Here is an 18,534-nt window from a genome sequence, read left to right on the forward strand (position 1 = left end):
GAAGGAAGGAAGGAAGGAAGGAAGGAAGGAAGGAAGGAAGGAAGGAAGGAAGGAAGGAAGGAAGGAAAGGCTACCGTAGCTGAATTTCTCTTTCAGGAGACCTTTGAGAAGGCAAGCCTGAGTAGTAACAGCAGTGGGGCCGCCAGCCTGAAAAGCGACCTTTCAGAAAGCGCAGACCTGCCCCCCGAGGGCTTCCAGGCCCCCTGCGGTAAGGATGAAGACAGGGCCTGTGATGACATCCTGTCAGAGGAGAACTTAAACTCGGAGAATATTGAGAAAGGTATTTTTAGTGAAACAGTGACAGCATGCATGCACCCTTGACTTTGGTCTCTTTCAAGGCTCATTTGCTCTTTATTTTATTCTGTTACTCTTTTATTCATGTGCAGATATGTACTCAGAGCTAGATGATGAACTGGACATTTCGGACAACTCCAGCAGCTCCAGTTCGAGCCCTTTAAAAGAATCTACATTCAGTAAGTTTTCTTTACTGGCCTGCAGGGCTCCAGCAGGTCATGGTTTGGGAATCACGCTTGGGAGTTGAGTAAGCTCCATCATATACCTAAGGCAGAGGTTTGTTTTCCAGGTGCAGTGCTAATTAGGACAGGTTTGTCTAGCCCTCTGAACGGGCCCAGAGGCCAGCCGGCGCTGTGGTCTTCTGTTGTCTCAGCTGTCAAATGCATACTTTCATTATTTCCACCAGCAAACCCAGCTTCTAACTGGGGAGTGGAGATAGCTAATTTGGAGACACACTACATGACCACAGTAATAATGGAAGTGACCTCTTATGAATCTGTTCTGTAGGGGTTAGAGACCTGGAGAAGAAATCCGTCCTGGGGTAGACTAAGTTTTGTACAATTTTATTTCCATTATGTAAGAGATATATTATATTTCAAACACTAAAGAAAATAAATATTTTAATTGTTTAGTACTATGAAAAAATAGGATATATAAATTCAGTCCATGTGTTAATTCTGACTCTTAATTTAAAACAGGAAAGTAAATAGTCTGGGGCCTGGGGTATGGAAAAGAAAAGAAAAGATATATTTGGATAAAATGTAAAGATTATAAGGAAAGATAGGATTCAATTCATTCAACAAATCTGCAACTGAAAGAAAAGAGAAGTTAAAATATAACATGGAGAGGAAAGAATAATTCTTTTAAAAGAGTAAGTTGAGGGGCGCCTGGGTGGCTCAGTCATTAAGCGTCTGCCTGGGATCAAGGCCCGCATCGGGCTCCCTGCTCTGTGGGAAGCCTGCTTCTCCCTCTCCCACTCCCCCTGCTTGTGTTCCCCCTCTTGCTGTGTCTCTCTCTGTCAAATAAATAAATAAAATCTTTAAAAAAAATAAACTAAAATAAAAGAGTAAGTTGAAGGCATATTAATTAGGATAGGTAGAAATACTCTGAAATAAAATTAGTGTAAATAATTTCCTCTCATTAATGACTATACTATGAAAATCTCATAAACGAAGGTTTAAAATAGTCTCCCTAAGGATCTAATAAAACCCTAAGGAGTTAGTTTCATTTTTTGTTCCTTTCCGAACTTAATTGTACATAAAATAGTGACTAGATGTTCCAGATTTTCTGGGACAATCTCAGATTCCAACATTGATCTATTTTCCCACAAATTCCTGCCTGCTAGATAAAATGTTCTGATTTGTGATTGGGAAAATGTAAGAGCCATACAGGGAAAATATTCATGCATGTGTAGCAGATTCTAGAAGCAGTTAATTACTGGCTGTTTTGAGATGAATTATTGCTTTGTATGTTCTGGGTAACAATAGTGGGGAGGGTCAGTGGGGAAGTGAGGAAGGAAAAGTTGGACCCTTAAACTTGCATGTGGTAACTTGTAGTTATCTTGGCAAGGGCTTTAGGATAATTATGACACAGATATTTTATTGTACTTTATTAGCTATTAATAACAGAGTTTCCTTCTTTAGTTTCCTTTGGGAAAAGGACCTTAAATAATCCTGTCAAGTAAACAGTAATTTGAAATGTTATATTTTAATTGATACTTCTGTAAATGAAGACCATCTTTAGAGTAAGTAAAATTGCTCACATAATAGAATGCAGCTTTTTTTGAATTAATAAATAGATAAATAAATAAAAGATTTGCAGAGGGAAAATGTAAAGATATTTTTATGTTCTTGTTTCAGGCATTTTAAAGAGAAGTTTTAGTGCCTCAGGAAGAGAAAGACAATCCCAAACAAGGTGTGTACACATTGAGCCCCCAGAACTCTGCAGAGCTATTACTGGTGGCTAAACTAAAACCTGATAGCCAGAAGTCACCATGGACATGTGGTAATAGAGGCTGATAGAGCCCACCCTCCTGGCATGGATTGCAGTTTACCACACAGCATACTGGAAAGAGCACTAAGCTTGGACCTGGGTTTAATCTAGCTTTGTGATCTTTAGCTAAGCTGTTAGCCTCTCGGAGCTCAGGGGTGGACCAGAGAAGTTGGTAGTTATGCTTTATGAGATCATCTGGAGCCCTGGCTCCTTATATCTTGTTTTCCACATCCCCGGGGTATAGGGCTCATCCTCATGGCAAATGTGGCAGACGTGGACCCCATCACCTCCACATCCCAGCCAGCAGGAAGTGGAAAGGGCAAGTGGAGACGTTCCCCTTCCTTTTAAGGACATGACTCAGGCATTGTGCTCATCCCCTCTGCTCACATACCATTGGCCAGAACTTAATCATATGAACACATCTAGCTGCAAGGGAGGCTGAATATGTTTAGGGCGTTCTGTTTTAAAAGGAAAAAGAAATTTATTTTGGGACAACCAGCAATTTCTGCAACAGTTACCTCTTGGACTAAAGACTGAAATGAAATTATTAGGTTTGGCCTTTCTCAAGTCCCTGGTGACCTTCACTAGGGCAGTTTCCATGGCATTGGGTGAGGTCGACAGGAGTGGAAGCCCAGTTGTGGGGCTTTTAGAAGTTACAGAAGCAGGGATGGGAAGGAAGCTACTAGTGAGCTGGGCAGTTAGCTGGCGGGGGGCATTTGATGGAAAAGGGCCTTCTTAGAATCAGGATGACTTCAGGGTGACTGGGACTAAGGAGAGGCAGCCAGTGGAGAGAAGAGATAAAGAAGGAAAGGAATTGCTGGAACACAGGCACAGAGTAGCTGGAGCCCAGAGAGCGGGTCTGAGAAAGATGAAGGGACAGCCCTTTTTCTGTGTCTGAAGAAAGGGAGGCAAAGATAAAATTAAGGTAGAAAAGCAGAGAAGAGGGATAGAAAAGATCATACTTGGTGGTTTCTGGTTATTAGATGATGTTCACTGCTGTGAGGATGGTCTAGATTTGAGGAGGGTGGTCAACAAGGAAGAACCGATATAAAGATGGGCAGACACCTGAGCGGAGACTGGCAGAAGGACTGCCAAACAGCTCTGAGATGAAGGAGCTGGTTGAGGCTGGGATGTGCACAAGTGCATGGCTGTGGAGCTGTGGGTGACCCTGGCTGGGGAAGTGGCTGTGTGCCACGTGACAAAAGGCTAAGGCTATGCTGTGCTTTAGCAGTGGGGCATTCTGGATGCCGGCAAGGGAACCTGACTTTGGTTGACTTGTGCAACAGGGAGGTTCATTCAAAGGCTTTGGGGGGCTCACATAATGAGGAACCCAGAGAATCAAACTTTGGAAGGAATAAGAGCCAGGCCACCCCCTGCAATCTGTGGAGGAGGCGCTGTTGGCAGGCTCAGAAAGGCCCTGATGCTGGGAGGAAGGAGCTCCTGGTTTGTTTGTTCCATCCATGTGTCACCTTTCTCAGGATCCAGTGTCCTACGTGAGAGAGTCAGGTGGGCCTGGGTTGAATTAGGACCCTATTTACTGCTGCAAGGAGGGCTGAGCTCCTGGATCGACAGCCCCTCCAAGTCCATCAGGGGTCTTTGCTGGAGGGAGCCGGTTATGGGTGCTGGGCAGCCAGAATGGAACTCTTGTCCACTTCTGAGCTCAAGGGTGCTGGGGTGGGGGGAGATGAATTTCAGAATGAAGAACCTGCCGAGCAAAGTCCCGAGGGGTTCAGTTAGGTGGCAAAGGAGGGTTCCTGTAGAAAATCATTTTTGTTTAGTCAAAGATACAATATCACTGATTACTGATTTTTTCCCACGTAAGGCTCAGGAAGGGTTAGCATGAAACTTTTCAATTTCCTAACTCATTTCTAGTGTTGCTTGTAACAAAAACCCAAGGAAAACCGATCCAAGTGCATAAAATACCAGAAGGGTCATTGAGGGAAGCCTACACATTTTTTAGTGGGCCAATGTGCAGAGAAGTGGTGGTTAGAAGCCATGGAGAGAGCAGGGGAAAGAGAAACAGTCCCAAACCCCAAGGACAACGGAGAATCAGAATGGGGAATCTGGAGGACTTGCGACTTGAATGACAGGATCCCCCAGGGAGTTTTCTGGGCTTACAGTTCCCTCCCATTGCCTACATTCTGGCATCTTGTCCTTACATCACCACCTCTGCTTCCACTTTCCACAGACAAGGAAGCCGCCACACACAGGAGCCTGGAGCCATGGGAGCTCTTGCTTGTTCAGCCCAGCAAGGGAGGAGACGGGGTTGGGAGATGTGGCTATGGAGCTGGGGATCTGAACGCATGGTACCACGGAGTAGGTTTGTCCTCCTCAACTCTGGCATCACAGCTACTATCTTAACCACATTGCAAGTTCAATAGACTTTTGTGAGCTGATCTGGAAATCTTTCCAACTGCTTGGAACAATGTTTGCACAGGAAAATGTTCCACATGTTCCCCTGCAAAATAATTAGCAAGCACCCTCTGGAATCTAGCTATTCCCAATTTTGTGATTATTTGTATTTGTAAGAACATGATCAAAAGGCTTTTTTTCCATTATTGGATACTTTATTCAGTGATATGAAGTTGCTTAAATGTATAAAAGAAATGCAAAACAAGTATTTTAGTGCAAAAATACATTATGACATATGGGTTTTACTCCCCAGTTAAAAGAATTTTATATTAAAATGGGAATTTCCAAACAGATGAATTTAGGCATCTTGAAATTGTTAAATAATTCTAGTCTTTTGTTTCTGAAAGGACTCATGGGAAATTGTCTTATTTGCAAGAACTCAGTTGAAGTCCAACCCTTCAAAAACAAAAGAAACATATGTACTATATATTTTAGAGTTTGAGATGGCTTTTAACAGCTAGTCATTACCTAAACATTTTATAGCAAATTGGGTAAACCAGAATCAACAGAAAGGAGAAGTTCAATCTGAAGCTCATTGAAAAAGGGCATATTACAGAGTGTAATTACATTAACCCCTTTAACTTGTGGCTAATGACCAAGTCAACAGGTGGAAAATGGGAAATGAGCCAAATGTTGAGGCTGATGGATCAGAAGGTGCGTAGATGAATAGGACCGGAACTAAAACCATATTTGAAAGCTGTGCTGTGTGTGGTACAGTGCTCAGGGAACACAGGTTGGTTTAAGATGAGCTCTCTTCCCTCAAGGAACTCAGAGTATAACAGGGAGACAAGGGCAGAGTTCAGAAGAGAAGAAATGTCAAAAGCAGCCTATGATTCATGCCAAATGAGAGGAGAGAAGACTAATGACTTTTGACTTCCTTCCAAGTAATCCCCAGAGCTTCTCTAAATTAAAAGGAGACAACTCTAAAATGTATTTATAATTCTTTAAATTAAAAAACATTAAATAAAGCTAAAGTTATTTGCAATCTAACTTGTTTAGGACTTTTCTGGGTTTCTTGGTTTACCAATGTGAAATATGAAGCCATCCTACAGAACATTTAGAAGCTAAATGAGAAGTTAGAATCTAAAAGAAGATAGTGAAGCTGCATACTAGAAAATATTTAGAAGCTAAATGAGAAGTTAGGATCTAAAAGAAAATAACAAAGCGACATAATAGAAAATATTTCGGTGCTAAATGAGAAGTTAGAATCTAAAACAAGATAGCAAAGCTACAAAATAGAATAAAAATAAATAGAAAATCAAGCCTGAGATTTTTGGCTCTTCTATGCCATGCATGAAATGGTAGACCAGTTACAATGAGACCCAGGGCAGCTCTCCTTCTTGGGGAGCCTTATTGGCTCTTAAAACAAGAGAATTGATCTCATTGAGAAAAAGCCACAGGTCAGTGCATGCTTGACCTGAGCATATCTACTAGAGCTTAGAATTCAAACTTGGTCCTGGCTAGATAGTTCAGAGAGAAAACTTAAGCATAAATTCTGAACTTTTGTCAACCCAGATATCAGGGGCCAGATTTAAGCCAATTGTCTGCTGAAGAACCAAGGTACCTCCCTAATAACTCAGCATAGACTTGCAAATGGAACTAGAAAGGGCAGCTTCTGCCCTCCTCAGAAAAATACTGGTATCAAGGCTGGTGAGAGGAAACATCACATTAGAACTGGAAAGCATCCTGGTGATCCAGGTCATCACCAGATGATGAAATGCTTTTCAGGACTGTAATTAATTGCAAGACCAAGAGAGAACTAGTTCTCAACTCTTAGAAGTATATGTTCTGTCTATGAACTACTTAGCAGAAATGACACGAAGTCAGCAAATAATTCTTTTGGGCTCCTTTCCTTGCCAAACTCCTCCCCAGATCTCTGGCCTCCATCCCTGAATCACCAGAAGTCCTAGAAGCCAAACTCAAAGCAGAAGTGCCAGATCAGTAGAGAGAACCCCATTCCTCAGCTCTGGAACTGTAGCCATTCACAAAGCAGAGGTGAATCTCCAAATCTCCATTCCCAAGTCTTCAGACACGAAATCTCCCCCACCAGGATGCCATCCATGTAGCTCTCCCAGAGCTCTCCTGGCCCCCCCAGAAAATCTGGAGATGTCAGTGTAGCAGTTTTTACACTACAGAAGTAGACCATGCAGAGCTTCTGGTTGACCTACATTTCCTAACAATAAACAGGTCATTCATACTGTATGTATATTCACTTAGTATAATTTGCTTTTAGGCTTTGGCTTACTAGAATATACATTTGATTTTACATCTTCATTCTTTACATGTTATTGGAGAGTCATTAGCAGGAGTGTCACCTGGGATACTCTTAACAGATGTTTATCAATCTGAATGTCACCAAGTAACTGCTTTAGTTGCAATAGACTTATTCTACTAAGGGCTAACCAGTTAGCTCTCCTGAAGATGTAGAGCCATGAGATAACTAGAACTGACTAACAGTAAGTTCCAGCTAGTAAATAATGAAAGGCAGACAAAAATGAACTTAATGGTATATTTTTTATATATTGCTTTTAATGATTGCACACAGGTCATGTGATGGTCTATTTGAACAACTTTTCTTAAGTGAGAATGTGAGATGTTAGTTTCTTTTAACAGTTTCAAAGAGGTATAATTCACACAAAATAAACTGCACATATTTAAAATGTGCAATTTGATAAGTGTTGAATATGTATATCCCTGTGAAATAACAATTAAGATGGTGAACATATCCACCTACAAGTGTTCTCATGTCCATTTTTACCCTCCCTTATGGTCCTCACTCCCTACCCCAAGCAATCATTAATCTGCTTGTCGCAGTCTGGATTAGTCAGCATTTTAGAATTTCATCTAAATGAAATTATATCATACATACTCTTATTTGTCTGGCTTCTTTTAGGCAGCATAATTATTTGGAGATCTGTCCATGTTGTTTTCATAGTGTATCAATAGTTTATTCCTTTTTATTGTGAAGTGGTAATCCATTGTATGGATTTATCATGGTTTGTTTTCTATTCATCCGTTAATAGACATTTGAGTTCCAGTACTTGGTTATTACATATAAAGCTGTGATGAACATTTGTGTCTTTGTATGGATACATACTTTTAAAAATCTTGGGTTGGGGCGCCTGGGTGGCTCCATGGGTTGAGTATCTGACTCTTGATTTCAGCTCAGGTTGTGATTTCAGGGTCCTGAGGTGAAGCCCTGCATCTGGCTCTGCATCAGCATGGAGTCTGCTTGAGATTCTCTCTCTCCCTCTCCCTCTGCCCCTCCTGCTCATGTTTTCTCTCTCTCAAATAAATAAATCTTTTTTAAAAAATAAAAATTCTTGGTAAATACCTAAAGTAAAATAACTGGAACATATGGTAGGTGTCTGCTTAACTTTTTAAAAAACTGCTGAACTGTTTTCCAGAGTGGTTGTACCATTTTTACATTCCCAGTTTTAGAGATTTGAGCTCCACACATACATTGAGAAAGGTTGAAGTGCATGATACTCTTTGTGGAAATCATCTTTTATTTTGATGTGTACATCTCTGAAATCGTAAGGAGTAAGAGAGAAAGTGGAATTCACTTTTCATAACCATCTGTCACAAAATATTATCTCTTTTGAAATAATCATATTAAATATCCTTATTGTTACTGTTTATTTGGTGGTTTGTGAACATTGATGGAGTTAGTCAAGAGCTGGATTCATTAATGTCTGTCAAGAAAAAAAAACAAAAAATCGATAATTAGGACTTCCTTTGAAGTTTCTAACTTTAATCATTTCAGTGATTTAAATGATCTAAACTCTCTTGCCCCCATTACTACTTGTTGGGAAAGAATTAAGAATGGACTTGACTTTTACCAGTTTCTAATCTGGATTTTAAAGTCTCAGTACAGAGATAAATAGTTCTAATCCAGTGAATTATAACATTTTATTTCAATTTACAAATAAATAATCCTGTATAATGGAACCTGATAATGTGCACAGGGGCTTCAACCTCTTTAACTATTACATATACTCAGTCCTAGTAAGCTTTGGTCATTGTATTATGCCTTTCTTAAGAATATTCATTCATTCATTCAATATTTATTATTGTGTACTGGCACATACCAGACGATGCCTGGTCCATCTTCGCATTTCCCAGGGTGCAGTGTATTGCACACAGGTACCAGCTCACAAATTCTTGTTAATTAATAGATGAATGACTGTTATCTTAGCGTAAATTTTGACCTCTCACTGTAATAGGACTAAAATTCCACCTACTTACCTGAACCTATAAGCCTTTGCCATAGCCACAGCTTAAGGCCCCATTTTTTTTTTTTTTTTTTAAGATTCTGTTGCTCAGGCAACAAGATTTCTCCATGCCTTCTTGCATCCTGTTGCCAAGGCAACAGGGTATAGTTGGCAGGTTGGTTTGAGACATCGAATGTTTGCTGTATTGGAGATGCCTGTGGTTCACAACTTCTTTGATAAATCAGGGTATGCATAATTGTATTCAAGGATGTGACCTGACTCTAGTCTTTGAGTCACATCAAAGATGATTATGGATGTATGTGACCAGAAAGACCTTTGTGTAACCTCAGGACCTATGGATCTTGCCTCCTTTTAGCAGAAGTCTTGCTTATTTTGACTTATGGGTATTCTCTCCTCCCCTTTTTCATAATCCATATCTAGTTTTACTTAAATTGAATAAATACTGCTTGATCACTACTTGCCAGAATCAACCTAGCCTATCTGCCAATGTCAAAATCAAGCAGTCTTACAGAAACAAAATATTATCGATAAGACCACTGTGTTCCTTTTCTGTGCTAGTTCTAAACTTTTGTGGCTAATTGCTCGTTTCTAGCTGTTCTTGGAGTAGAAGTGGAGAGCCACAGGGGCACCATTCTCCTTTCCTGTAGTGACATCACCTCTGTTAAATTACAGATGGGGGACAAGAGAACTCAACCCTGCGTAATGCCCCGTTTTCTCACACATTGTGAATGTCACTACCTGAAAGAGATTTCCAAGCAGTAAAGTGCCGGTTAACTCGGTGGTGTGATTACAGTAGCCTCAGAAGGCATTATCTTAATACCATAAGTCAACCCTCTCATTTCATAATGTTAAATATTTCTCCTTTTATCAACATCAACTAGTACTAACTACTTTTCACAATTGAATTAAGTTATGTAATGCACTTCCCTTGGTTCAGAAGTATATTCAGAAGGATTTTAGAAGATAAAAAATTCTAGAACTCTATCTCCTTCATGGCCAGGACTCCTCTGACACAATAATTATCCAAGTAATTTACCCTGCACTTGAAGTCATTCAGTGAAAAGTTGATTTAAAAAATTCCAAAGCTAATACCATCAATCTCCACCTTACCTGTTATTGATTTGGGGTGGAAGTTGTAGGTTATCACTCAGATCCAGTGCTTCCGTTTCTACTTTGGCTTATAAATTCTGGATCAAGTTGGAAGGGATGACCTTTCAGAATCCTTTGAAACTTTCTGTTTCTCTGAAATTCTGTTTCATCAGCCTGAAGTTCTATTAGTCAATTCCCATTTCAAAAAGTTTCAGAGGACACAAGCTTCATTATATTAAGCCTTTTCACCAGAAAACATTTCTGGAATCTTCTCTTTGTGTTAAATCATTTCTGTCTGTTTTCCAACTTACACTATCATGGGAAACCATCCTCTGCAGCCATAATGCTCTATTGGACATAAACATTCAATCCAGTTCAGTCTAGAGGAAGACTTCCCTCAGGCTCTGCATAATTTCAATCTTTTGTCCATCTGTGGACCCAACAATTGTATAGTTAGATGTTGTCACTTCTGGCTATAATGAGTCTGTTCTATTTGGAAATTTCAGATGACTATACTTTCTTTTGATCCATGATATAATTTCCAGAGAAACTAATAGTTTTCCTGCCATACCTCTGCAAGCTTGTAAATTCCAAGACAAGGGACTATTTTTTTTCACTATCCCTACTCTATTGTCCAGCACAGTTTCTACAGATAGTGGGCCCTTAATAAATATTGGTTGAATGAAATTGTGATGGTTATTTTAAAGATACCCTAAGTTCATTAAAGAGGACTTTAGAATTATATTAAGGAGTAGCAAATTTGGCTGCAACTCAGCATTGTCAGGATAGTCTGTTTCACATATCACTAGCCCATTTTTTAATATGTAAAAATGTTTGAAATTTTGGATTCTTCAGGACAACTGGAATAGTCATCTACTTAGCTCGGCATGTGAGTGGTTATCAGCTATCAAAAGTACCTGTAACCTTAGGAATAAAAGATCTCCACAAGTTACATTTTAATTAACCATTTAAGATAGTCTAAGAGGTATTGCAGGCTTAGCAGCTACATGGCATGACTGTTAGCCTCAGTCATAATGTTTATGAAGACAATGACCAACACCTTCCAAGGAAGTGTCTGGCATGCACTGTTGAATATGGAGTCCCCTAGTCACATGTGAATCTTGAGCAGTTGAAGTGTAGCTGGTGTGACTGAGGAACGAAATTCTTAATTTCATTTTTAATATTCATTTAAATATAAAACAGTGTCAAATACTCATTAGTTTTTATAGTTAGTGCCCGCTGAAATGATAATATTTTAGATATATTTGGTTAAATAAGATATGTTCTTAAAATTAATGTCACTTTTTTATTTCTACTTTTTAAAAATGTGGCTACCAGAAAATTTAAATTTTTGTTTGTGGTTTGCATTGAATTTTTGTTGGACAGTGCTAGAGCTGTCTAGAAGGCTAAGGCACAGGGTTACTCCCTTATGTGTGCTGTGATACACCATGTATGCAAAGATATGAGGTGTTGGAACAGCTGTTCTGCTCCTCAGCTCAGCCCGGGAGCATCCTGCCCATTTTTGGATACTACTGAGATTATGCCCCTCTTTGAACTTTCTGAGGGCAGGGCTTATCCATTTTCTTTCTCTAAATATGCCTCTTATCCCAGAACTAGGGAGAGTGTATTAATTGTATAAGGCTGGCGAGTTCCATGACTTTTCACTGACTTTGAGAACTTGGGCTGGGAAAGGGACAGAGAAAATAGTGGGATCAGGAGAGGGTTGGCTTGGTGGGGAGTTAGGAGGAGTGGAAAAGGACTGGGAAGGAACTTACCATTGAATGCAAAGACTTTGGAATTATTCTAGTACTCTAGTTGGGCAATGGGTAAATGAGGGCCAATTTTGTTTTGCTTCATAATTTAGGTATATGTTGCATTTACATGTCAAGAATTCTGTGCTTAAAATGAAAATGTTGGGGTAAGAGATTTATTAGCCATATTTATTTGTATTTAAATCCCTTCCTTCATTCCTACTCAGCAGATATTTATCATGTTCCTTGAATGTAGTAGATGTTTAATATGTTTTTGTTGGACTTAAATTTTGCATGACATTTTGTTGCATTACATTTAGTATAGTTCTTACAACTTGTCAGGGTACAGATGTTTCTTATTTCATTCCAAAATAACTACTAAGAAATTGGCTCTAGATAACAGCAGAAAAAACAAGGTTGAAGGTTATTTATGGCTGTCCCTGGTGGGCTCTAAGGCCACCTCCAGGGGGTGGAAGGCACTGAGACCAAAAATGCAAAATCATCAGGAAGTCTAGAATTTCAGGGCAAGGCAAACAAGTGATGTTAATAACACTGGAAACTTAAGGAAAAATGTAATCCTCTTAAATGCAAAAGTCATCTCCTTTCATAGGAAGTGTTATAATTTCTTTTTTAAGATGACAGGAACAAAGCATCGAAAAATACTACATGTGAAATTTTAAACACTTATATTTTTTACAGATTTAATTTATTTATTTTAAAGAGAGAGAGAGAGCACACAAGTCGGGGGAAGGGGCAGAGGGAGACAGAGAATCTCCAGCAGACTCCCCGCAGAGCACAAAGCCCAACTCGGGGCTTGATCTCATGACCCAGAGTCATGACCTGAGCTGAAATCAAGAGTCGGGTGCTTAACTGACCGAGCCACCCAGGTGCCCCAAACACTTATTTTTAATGTAACATCATCATTTTGATTTTAAGTATAATAAGAAAATTATCCAAGACACTAAGATGTAGGCTCTTAATTATTCTTAGAGCTTATAAACCACTGTGATGAGACAGGGTTCTTTGATGTGCCAGCAGAATGTGAGGTCTGCTATGGGTTTGAATGGGTTTATTTTCCTCTTTATTAAGCTTTTGAGAGCATCTTGAGGAAAATAATCTTTTTTTTTCATCTTTATATTGTAAACCATAGTAAGGTATAGGCTTTCAGTCAATGTTAGTCAAATCCAAGTTGAATAAGTCCTTCTAACAGCCCCTAATTCTGTTTTCAGGGACTTCAGTGGTGGAATAGGATCCAGACCAAGACCAGGTAATTTCATGTGGGCAGTAACAAATTCGGGCATACCTCCCTAATATTCAATGTGATTCATGTTACAGTTTCATATCTTTCCCCCTTTTATTTCTTCAGCTTTGCTGCCTCTTGACCTGCTTCTGAAAGTACCACCCCTCATGCTCAGGGCCCACGTTAAGGAGCTAGAGGCCGAGTTAGTGACGGGGTGGCAGTCCCATAGCCTTCCCGCTGTGATTCTTCGCAATCTCAAAGATCATGGTAGTACTTATTAGATCAAGTTGATGTCAAGCACACAATGGGCGAATACAGAATTATAGTTGGGCCTGAAATGTCTGAATGATGCTTGGGAGGTAATTTTAATACAAACAGCAGGAGAATTTCTTTTTGTTTGTCCACCATTATTAGTTTGGCAATTTAACAGTATCAAAATGTTTTCTGTGTTCACTTATTTGATTGAGATATTATAGGCTGTTTTTCTAAAATTTACATTTCTTCTTTGGTGGGGATGTTAACCAGTTAAATTATTTGTGCTTAAAATGCATACCTACTAACAAAAACTAGTAATTGTTTTACATTCTTTTCTTTTCCTTTTTTTTTTCTTTTTGAGAGAGAGAGAGAAAAGGGGGTGGGGAGGAGCAGAGGGAGAGAGAGAGAGAGAATCTTAAGCAGGCTCCACACCCAGCACAGAGCCAGATGCGGGGCTCAGTCTCATGGCCCTGAAATCATGACATAAGCCAAAATCAAGAGTTGAACGCTTAACCAACTGAGCCATGCAGGCACCCTACATTCATATTTCTGTAAGCTCTACACCTATTTGATACGAGGGAGTGAAGTTTATCTTTGTTTATCTCCTTTATTCTGACACAGATAGTCTTGGTTATTTCTATTTGTATTTGATTAAACAATGTTATATAACATTGTTTTTCTAATAATTTAAATATTATGGATTCTTAAAACATAAAGGTAATGGTTTGGGGAAAAACAGAATGTCTTAGTTAATGTTTCAGATTTCTATTAAAGAGGACCAAAGTACAACAGTAATAGTTAAACTGTTAGCTAAGCCTGGACAATTCAGGGAAAAAGTATGGTGATTTGTGCTTTATATTCATACATATATGACTCTTTAGTATTAAAGTTCTGTTTTACTATTTTGGTTAATTTGGAATATTGCTCAATGCTGTTTTCATTTTGGCTTCCTTAATTCACATTCTTTTGTAGAGTTAACACCTATGGTGAACATAACAATGTGAATTGATTTACTGTAACATTAGTCCATGTCTTCACATTTATTAAATTTGCTCTGGAAGAGTTATTGACAGTCTGGGGCCATTTACACCGTCAGCATAGATGCAAAAAAAGATGGTTTTGTTATTAAGATGTCCATAGCTATCATGCTGACCATGCTGTTTGGTATAAGGTAAGTTCAAACATAATATAATCATGAAGCTAAAATGGTTGTTGATTGATTTTATAATAGCAAGGGCAGAAAAATATATTTATTTAAGCAATTCACAGTTCTGCTGTGATTCATAATAGGAATTCCTTTTCCTAAAGAGCATGTTGAATTGGCCCAGTTTAAGACTTATTTTATATCCATGAAATTGGTCAGATCTCTTGGCCTTTAAACAAACTAACTGCATTAAAGTACAGTTTACATGTAATATATTCTATTTCTAAACTTATAGTTTGTTAGACTACCCAATTTTTAAAATATACTGACAGATATTGTAGAATATACTATAGTGTTGTCAGTGAATGCTAAAGTTCACCCATACAGGAGCTATGTTTCTACTAATATTATAGACACATCAGTGCATATGAGAACATTTGGGTTGGTATCTATGGGTTATTCTAATTTCAAGTAAAAAAAATTCTTTGATTTTTCTCCATCTTAATGCAAAATTACTTTTCTGCTTAATATAGAAGTCATACTTTTTAAAGTGTTGTGGCTAAGTTTGGGTTATCGTTGCTTTATTAAATCACCAACAACTGGTACCAGCCCTATCCACTTAGCTTACCTCATCTGCAAATCATGCTCCATTCCAGTTGTTACCTCTGTGTCTTTAGCCGAACTAAGAAAATGAAAAGGTGACATTAATAGAGCTCTCCAACAATAGGGAAACAAGTTTGGACCAAGGTTTCCTGAGACACTGTTGGGCTGGTCAGTTGTAAGTTATATCTTAAATATTTGTTACTCAGAATGGGTAAAGCACTGAAATGTGTGGATGAATAATTTTTTTTACAAGCAGTCTATATTAATGTATTTTTATTTACTTAACATTTGATTTAGCTTTTTTTGGATAGAAAGGAACATGCTTGGATGAAAGGAACATTATGTATAACCAAAAGCCCATTATCTAAATGTTCCAGAAAAAATTGTCAGGGAGGGAAGAATTTTGTCAAAACCTGGGTGTGCTCCCAGGACCATATCTAGAATGTAAACATCATTTTCCATATGCTCCGGCAGAACAAATGGTGAGAGCTATGATTTTAGAGTACCAAGTGGCTGTATTATAATATGATTTTGTCAAGCTGGTACTCCTAATGTGAACTTCTAGGTTCATATTGTGGTGACACAGACTTCTGTAGAACAAATAACTATGGAACCATTTTAAGTTAACACTTATTAAAGTCCTTCTGTTCTGTCTTTTAATACCAACTAGATTGGTAAAGAATTTATTTTATACATATTTTAAACATATGATGTATACATATACAGATACTTGCAGTTCTTTGCCAACAGAAATGAAAACTTAGGAATTTCTATCTTGCATGGATAAAAATATTAACACTAGTTAACATGGACTGAATGAATGAACAAACATTTTTGACATGTTAAATATTTTAGCTCCATTTCCCTAACTTTAGTCACTGATGGATTACCTAAGTGCACAAATTTGACCATTTCTGAGTATCATGTGTATTACTCTTTTCCTAATATAGGTTTCTTTAATTTGACTCACTTTCTCAACTTAAATTTAGTTAAAGGAGAGTTTATATTATTGCTACAAATGGGAAACCAGTATAGAATCCCTGGCCAAAAATAGATGGCAATTGTAAAAATAAATGAAGTATAAGCAAAACAATATTATTAAATCCTAAGTAGATACTGTTTTCTGCTTACCCTGAGGTCTGCTTTCTTTGTTATGAAAGAACATTAGTTACTATTTGAGAAATGGTGATGACATACTTGTTCTATACTAACTTACTCCTTAATCTAATCAATAGAAAATAAAATTGGAAAAGTTTTGTATCTGTTCTACTTATTATGTAAGATTATGCTGTATTAAGTTCCCCATGCCTTAGGAGACTCAGTTCTTTAAAAATAATTGTTTGGCTCTGTTGTGTGTCAATCTAACAACTGGATATTTTGAATGGGGGAAAGCATGTGGTGTGTTGTGTCTAAAAAAGAAATGGGTCTTTCCTCTTGCAGTAGGGGACGTGGTGTCATATATTTGTGAAAACTAAATCATAACATAACATATTATGAGAAATGTATCCTTTGTTAAGTACATAGAGTACATTTTAATAATGTGGATGCCATTAGCATGGGTCAAATGTAAATTTGGGGGAGCACCAATCAAACCCAAATTTAAAGTGCACATGTAATGTCAACAAAGACTATGGCCTAATTTGACTGGATTAACACTGACATTTCCCTCTCCCTTGCTCACTTTTCCATTTCCCAGCGGCGAACAACCAGGTGCTGAACTGATATATGGGAATTCTTATGCTCTGCATTTTGAATAGGAATTGTCACTTCATGATTTCTGGGCTCTTAATTATGCTTTCTTACTAGATGACTGAGAAGCTATTTTTGTACCTGTCTTTTGTTCATAAAGGTCAGATCTAAATAAAGTAGTCAGTGTTTCATCCAAGTATTCCAGAGAGCACGGCTTAATATTCCGGTCCTTGTCATTAGCAACCTTCAGTAGCTTACTTTCAAGTTAGTTATTGACATAAAGTAATTAATACTAAATTTCACAGTTGCCAAAGTGATTTGGAGTACATGCCTTGTCTTGTTTTATTTCATGGCAATTCTTTCAGCAAATAAAGTGCTCACCAGATTTAAAAAAAAAAAAATTCTTATAATACTTCTCTATACCATGAAATTTGGCATATAATTATATACTTTTTTAATATTGTTTGTTGGGATTTGGATATATTGGTTAGATTTCCCAACCAAATTGTAGGCGTATTTAGTAAAGTTTAAATATATCTTGGGTACTTTTCTGAGGTCAGGCCCTTGAAAACTACCTATTGAGTAACCGATGTAGACTACCACTGTATAAACTGTTGTTTATCCTTGCTATTGAGAGCAACAATCACCTTATGATGACTTAAAAAATGGGGAACAATGATACTTTAATGTTAGATTTAAGACTGGGGAAGGGGTGGGAGACAACAAATTTCTTTTACCAGTGGTGATTTTCTTCCTAATTCTTCCTGCCAAAGGAGATAGGTCCCAGGTTGAATGCTGCCTGGAGATGTAGATTTTTTTTCAAGTTCTTGTAGAATAAGGTCTTTCCAAAGAGATACTCAGTCTCACAGAAGTTATTGATGGTTCCAATCTAAGACTGAAATTTGCAAATTGCAAATCAGCTGTTAAATGGTAGCCCACAACCCTGCCTTGTGGGTTTTTTCCCTGGGGGAAAGGGTAAGTAGAAGGAGGGGAAGGAAGCTACCCCTGGTAGTAATAAGAGGAGATCACTGGCTTGGATGGATTGTAGCAGTGTAAAATAATCAAGTCAATGGAGAAAGGCAAGGCTCTCAAATTCCAAACTGCTATTACTAATGCTTTTTAATGGAATTTAAAAATAGTTTCCAAGTGTTTACAATCCCCTTTGAATTATTTTCATACAGTAATATGAATATTGAGGATGGTGACGAGTGAGCCAATATTAATGAGAAAGAGGCAAGAGACCTCTTTCTTCTAGCCAATCCAACCACCTGTCCTCTTCTTAATTAATTAATTAATTTGAGAGAGAGTGAGCATGGGGGAAGGTGCAGAGGGAGAGAGAGAGAATCCTGAAGCAGACTCCCCAGTGAGCACGGAGCCTGATGCCAATTCCAGGACCCTGAGATCATGATCTGAGCTGAAATCAAGAGTAGGCTGCTTAACCAACTGAGCCACCCAGGCTTCTCATAGACCTCACCCATTCTTAATTGACATTCCTCACTATGGATTCCATAGATTATTTGGGATACTTTAGAGAGGGTATTAATTAATTTTTTAAAAATTTGTATAACTATTTATTGTTTTCTACTTTATTGGAATGCAAAAGCACAATTCTTCTTAAAGTTATTCTTTAGCAAGTGTCCTAGTTTTATTTAACCCATTATTGATGGAACCAGATGGAGAATAAAAGAGCTAGTTCCAAGAGCATTTGAAGAACGGGGATTTGCATAGTTAGCCAAGAAAGAAAAGCTGAAATAACATTGTTAAATTGAGCATAAGACTGATGAGATAAAACTATTACATTTTTGTAATTAACTTCTTGATCAGTCTATA

At 38.1% G+C, this 18,534-nt stretch overlaps 1 protein-coding gene across 1 annotated transcript in view; it reads left to right on the forward strand.

The window, feature by feature from the left end:
* NEK10 (NIMA related kinase 10) overlaps window positions 1-18,534 on the forward strand; it is a 232,301-nt gene that overhangs the window by 172,503 nt on the left and 41,264 nt on the right. The window contains exons 27-31 of the mRNA XM_034993514.1: window positions 97-280; window positions 387-473; window positions 2,154-2,208; window positions 13,003-13,040; window positions 13,140-13,280. Coding sequence (XP_034849405.1) covers window positions 97-280; window positions 387-473; window positions 2,154-2,208; window positions 13,003-13,040; window positions 13,140-13,280 — 505 coding nt within the window. The remainder of the gene's footprint in view (window positions 1-96; window positions 281-386; window positions 474-2,153; window positions 2,209-13,002; window positions 13,041-13,139; window positions 13,281-18,534) is intronic.

The sequence above is a fragment of the Mirounga leonina genome, unplaced genomic scaffold, assembly GCF_011800145.1.
Source record: "Mirounga leonina isolate KUSES-001 unplaced genomic scaffold, KU_Mleo_1.0 Mir_115, whole genome shotgun sequence".
In the NCBI taxonomy this organism is placed as follows: domain Eukaryota; kingdom Metazoa; phylum Chordata; class Mammalia; order Carnivora; family Phocidae; genus Mirounga; species Mirounga leonina.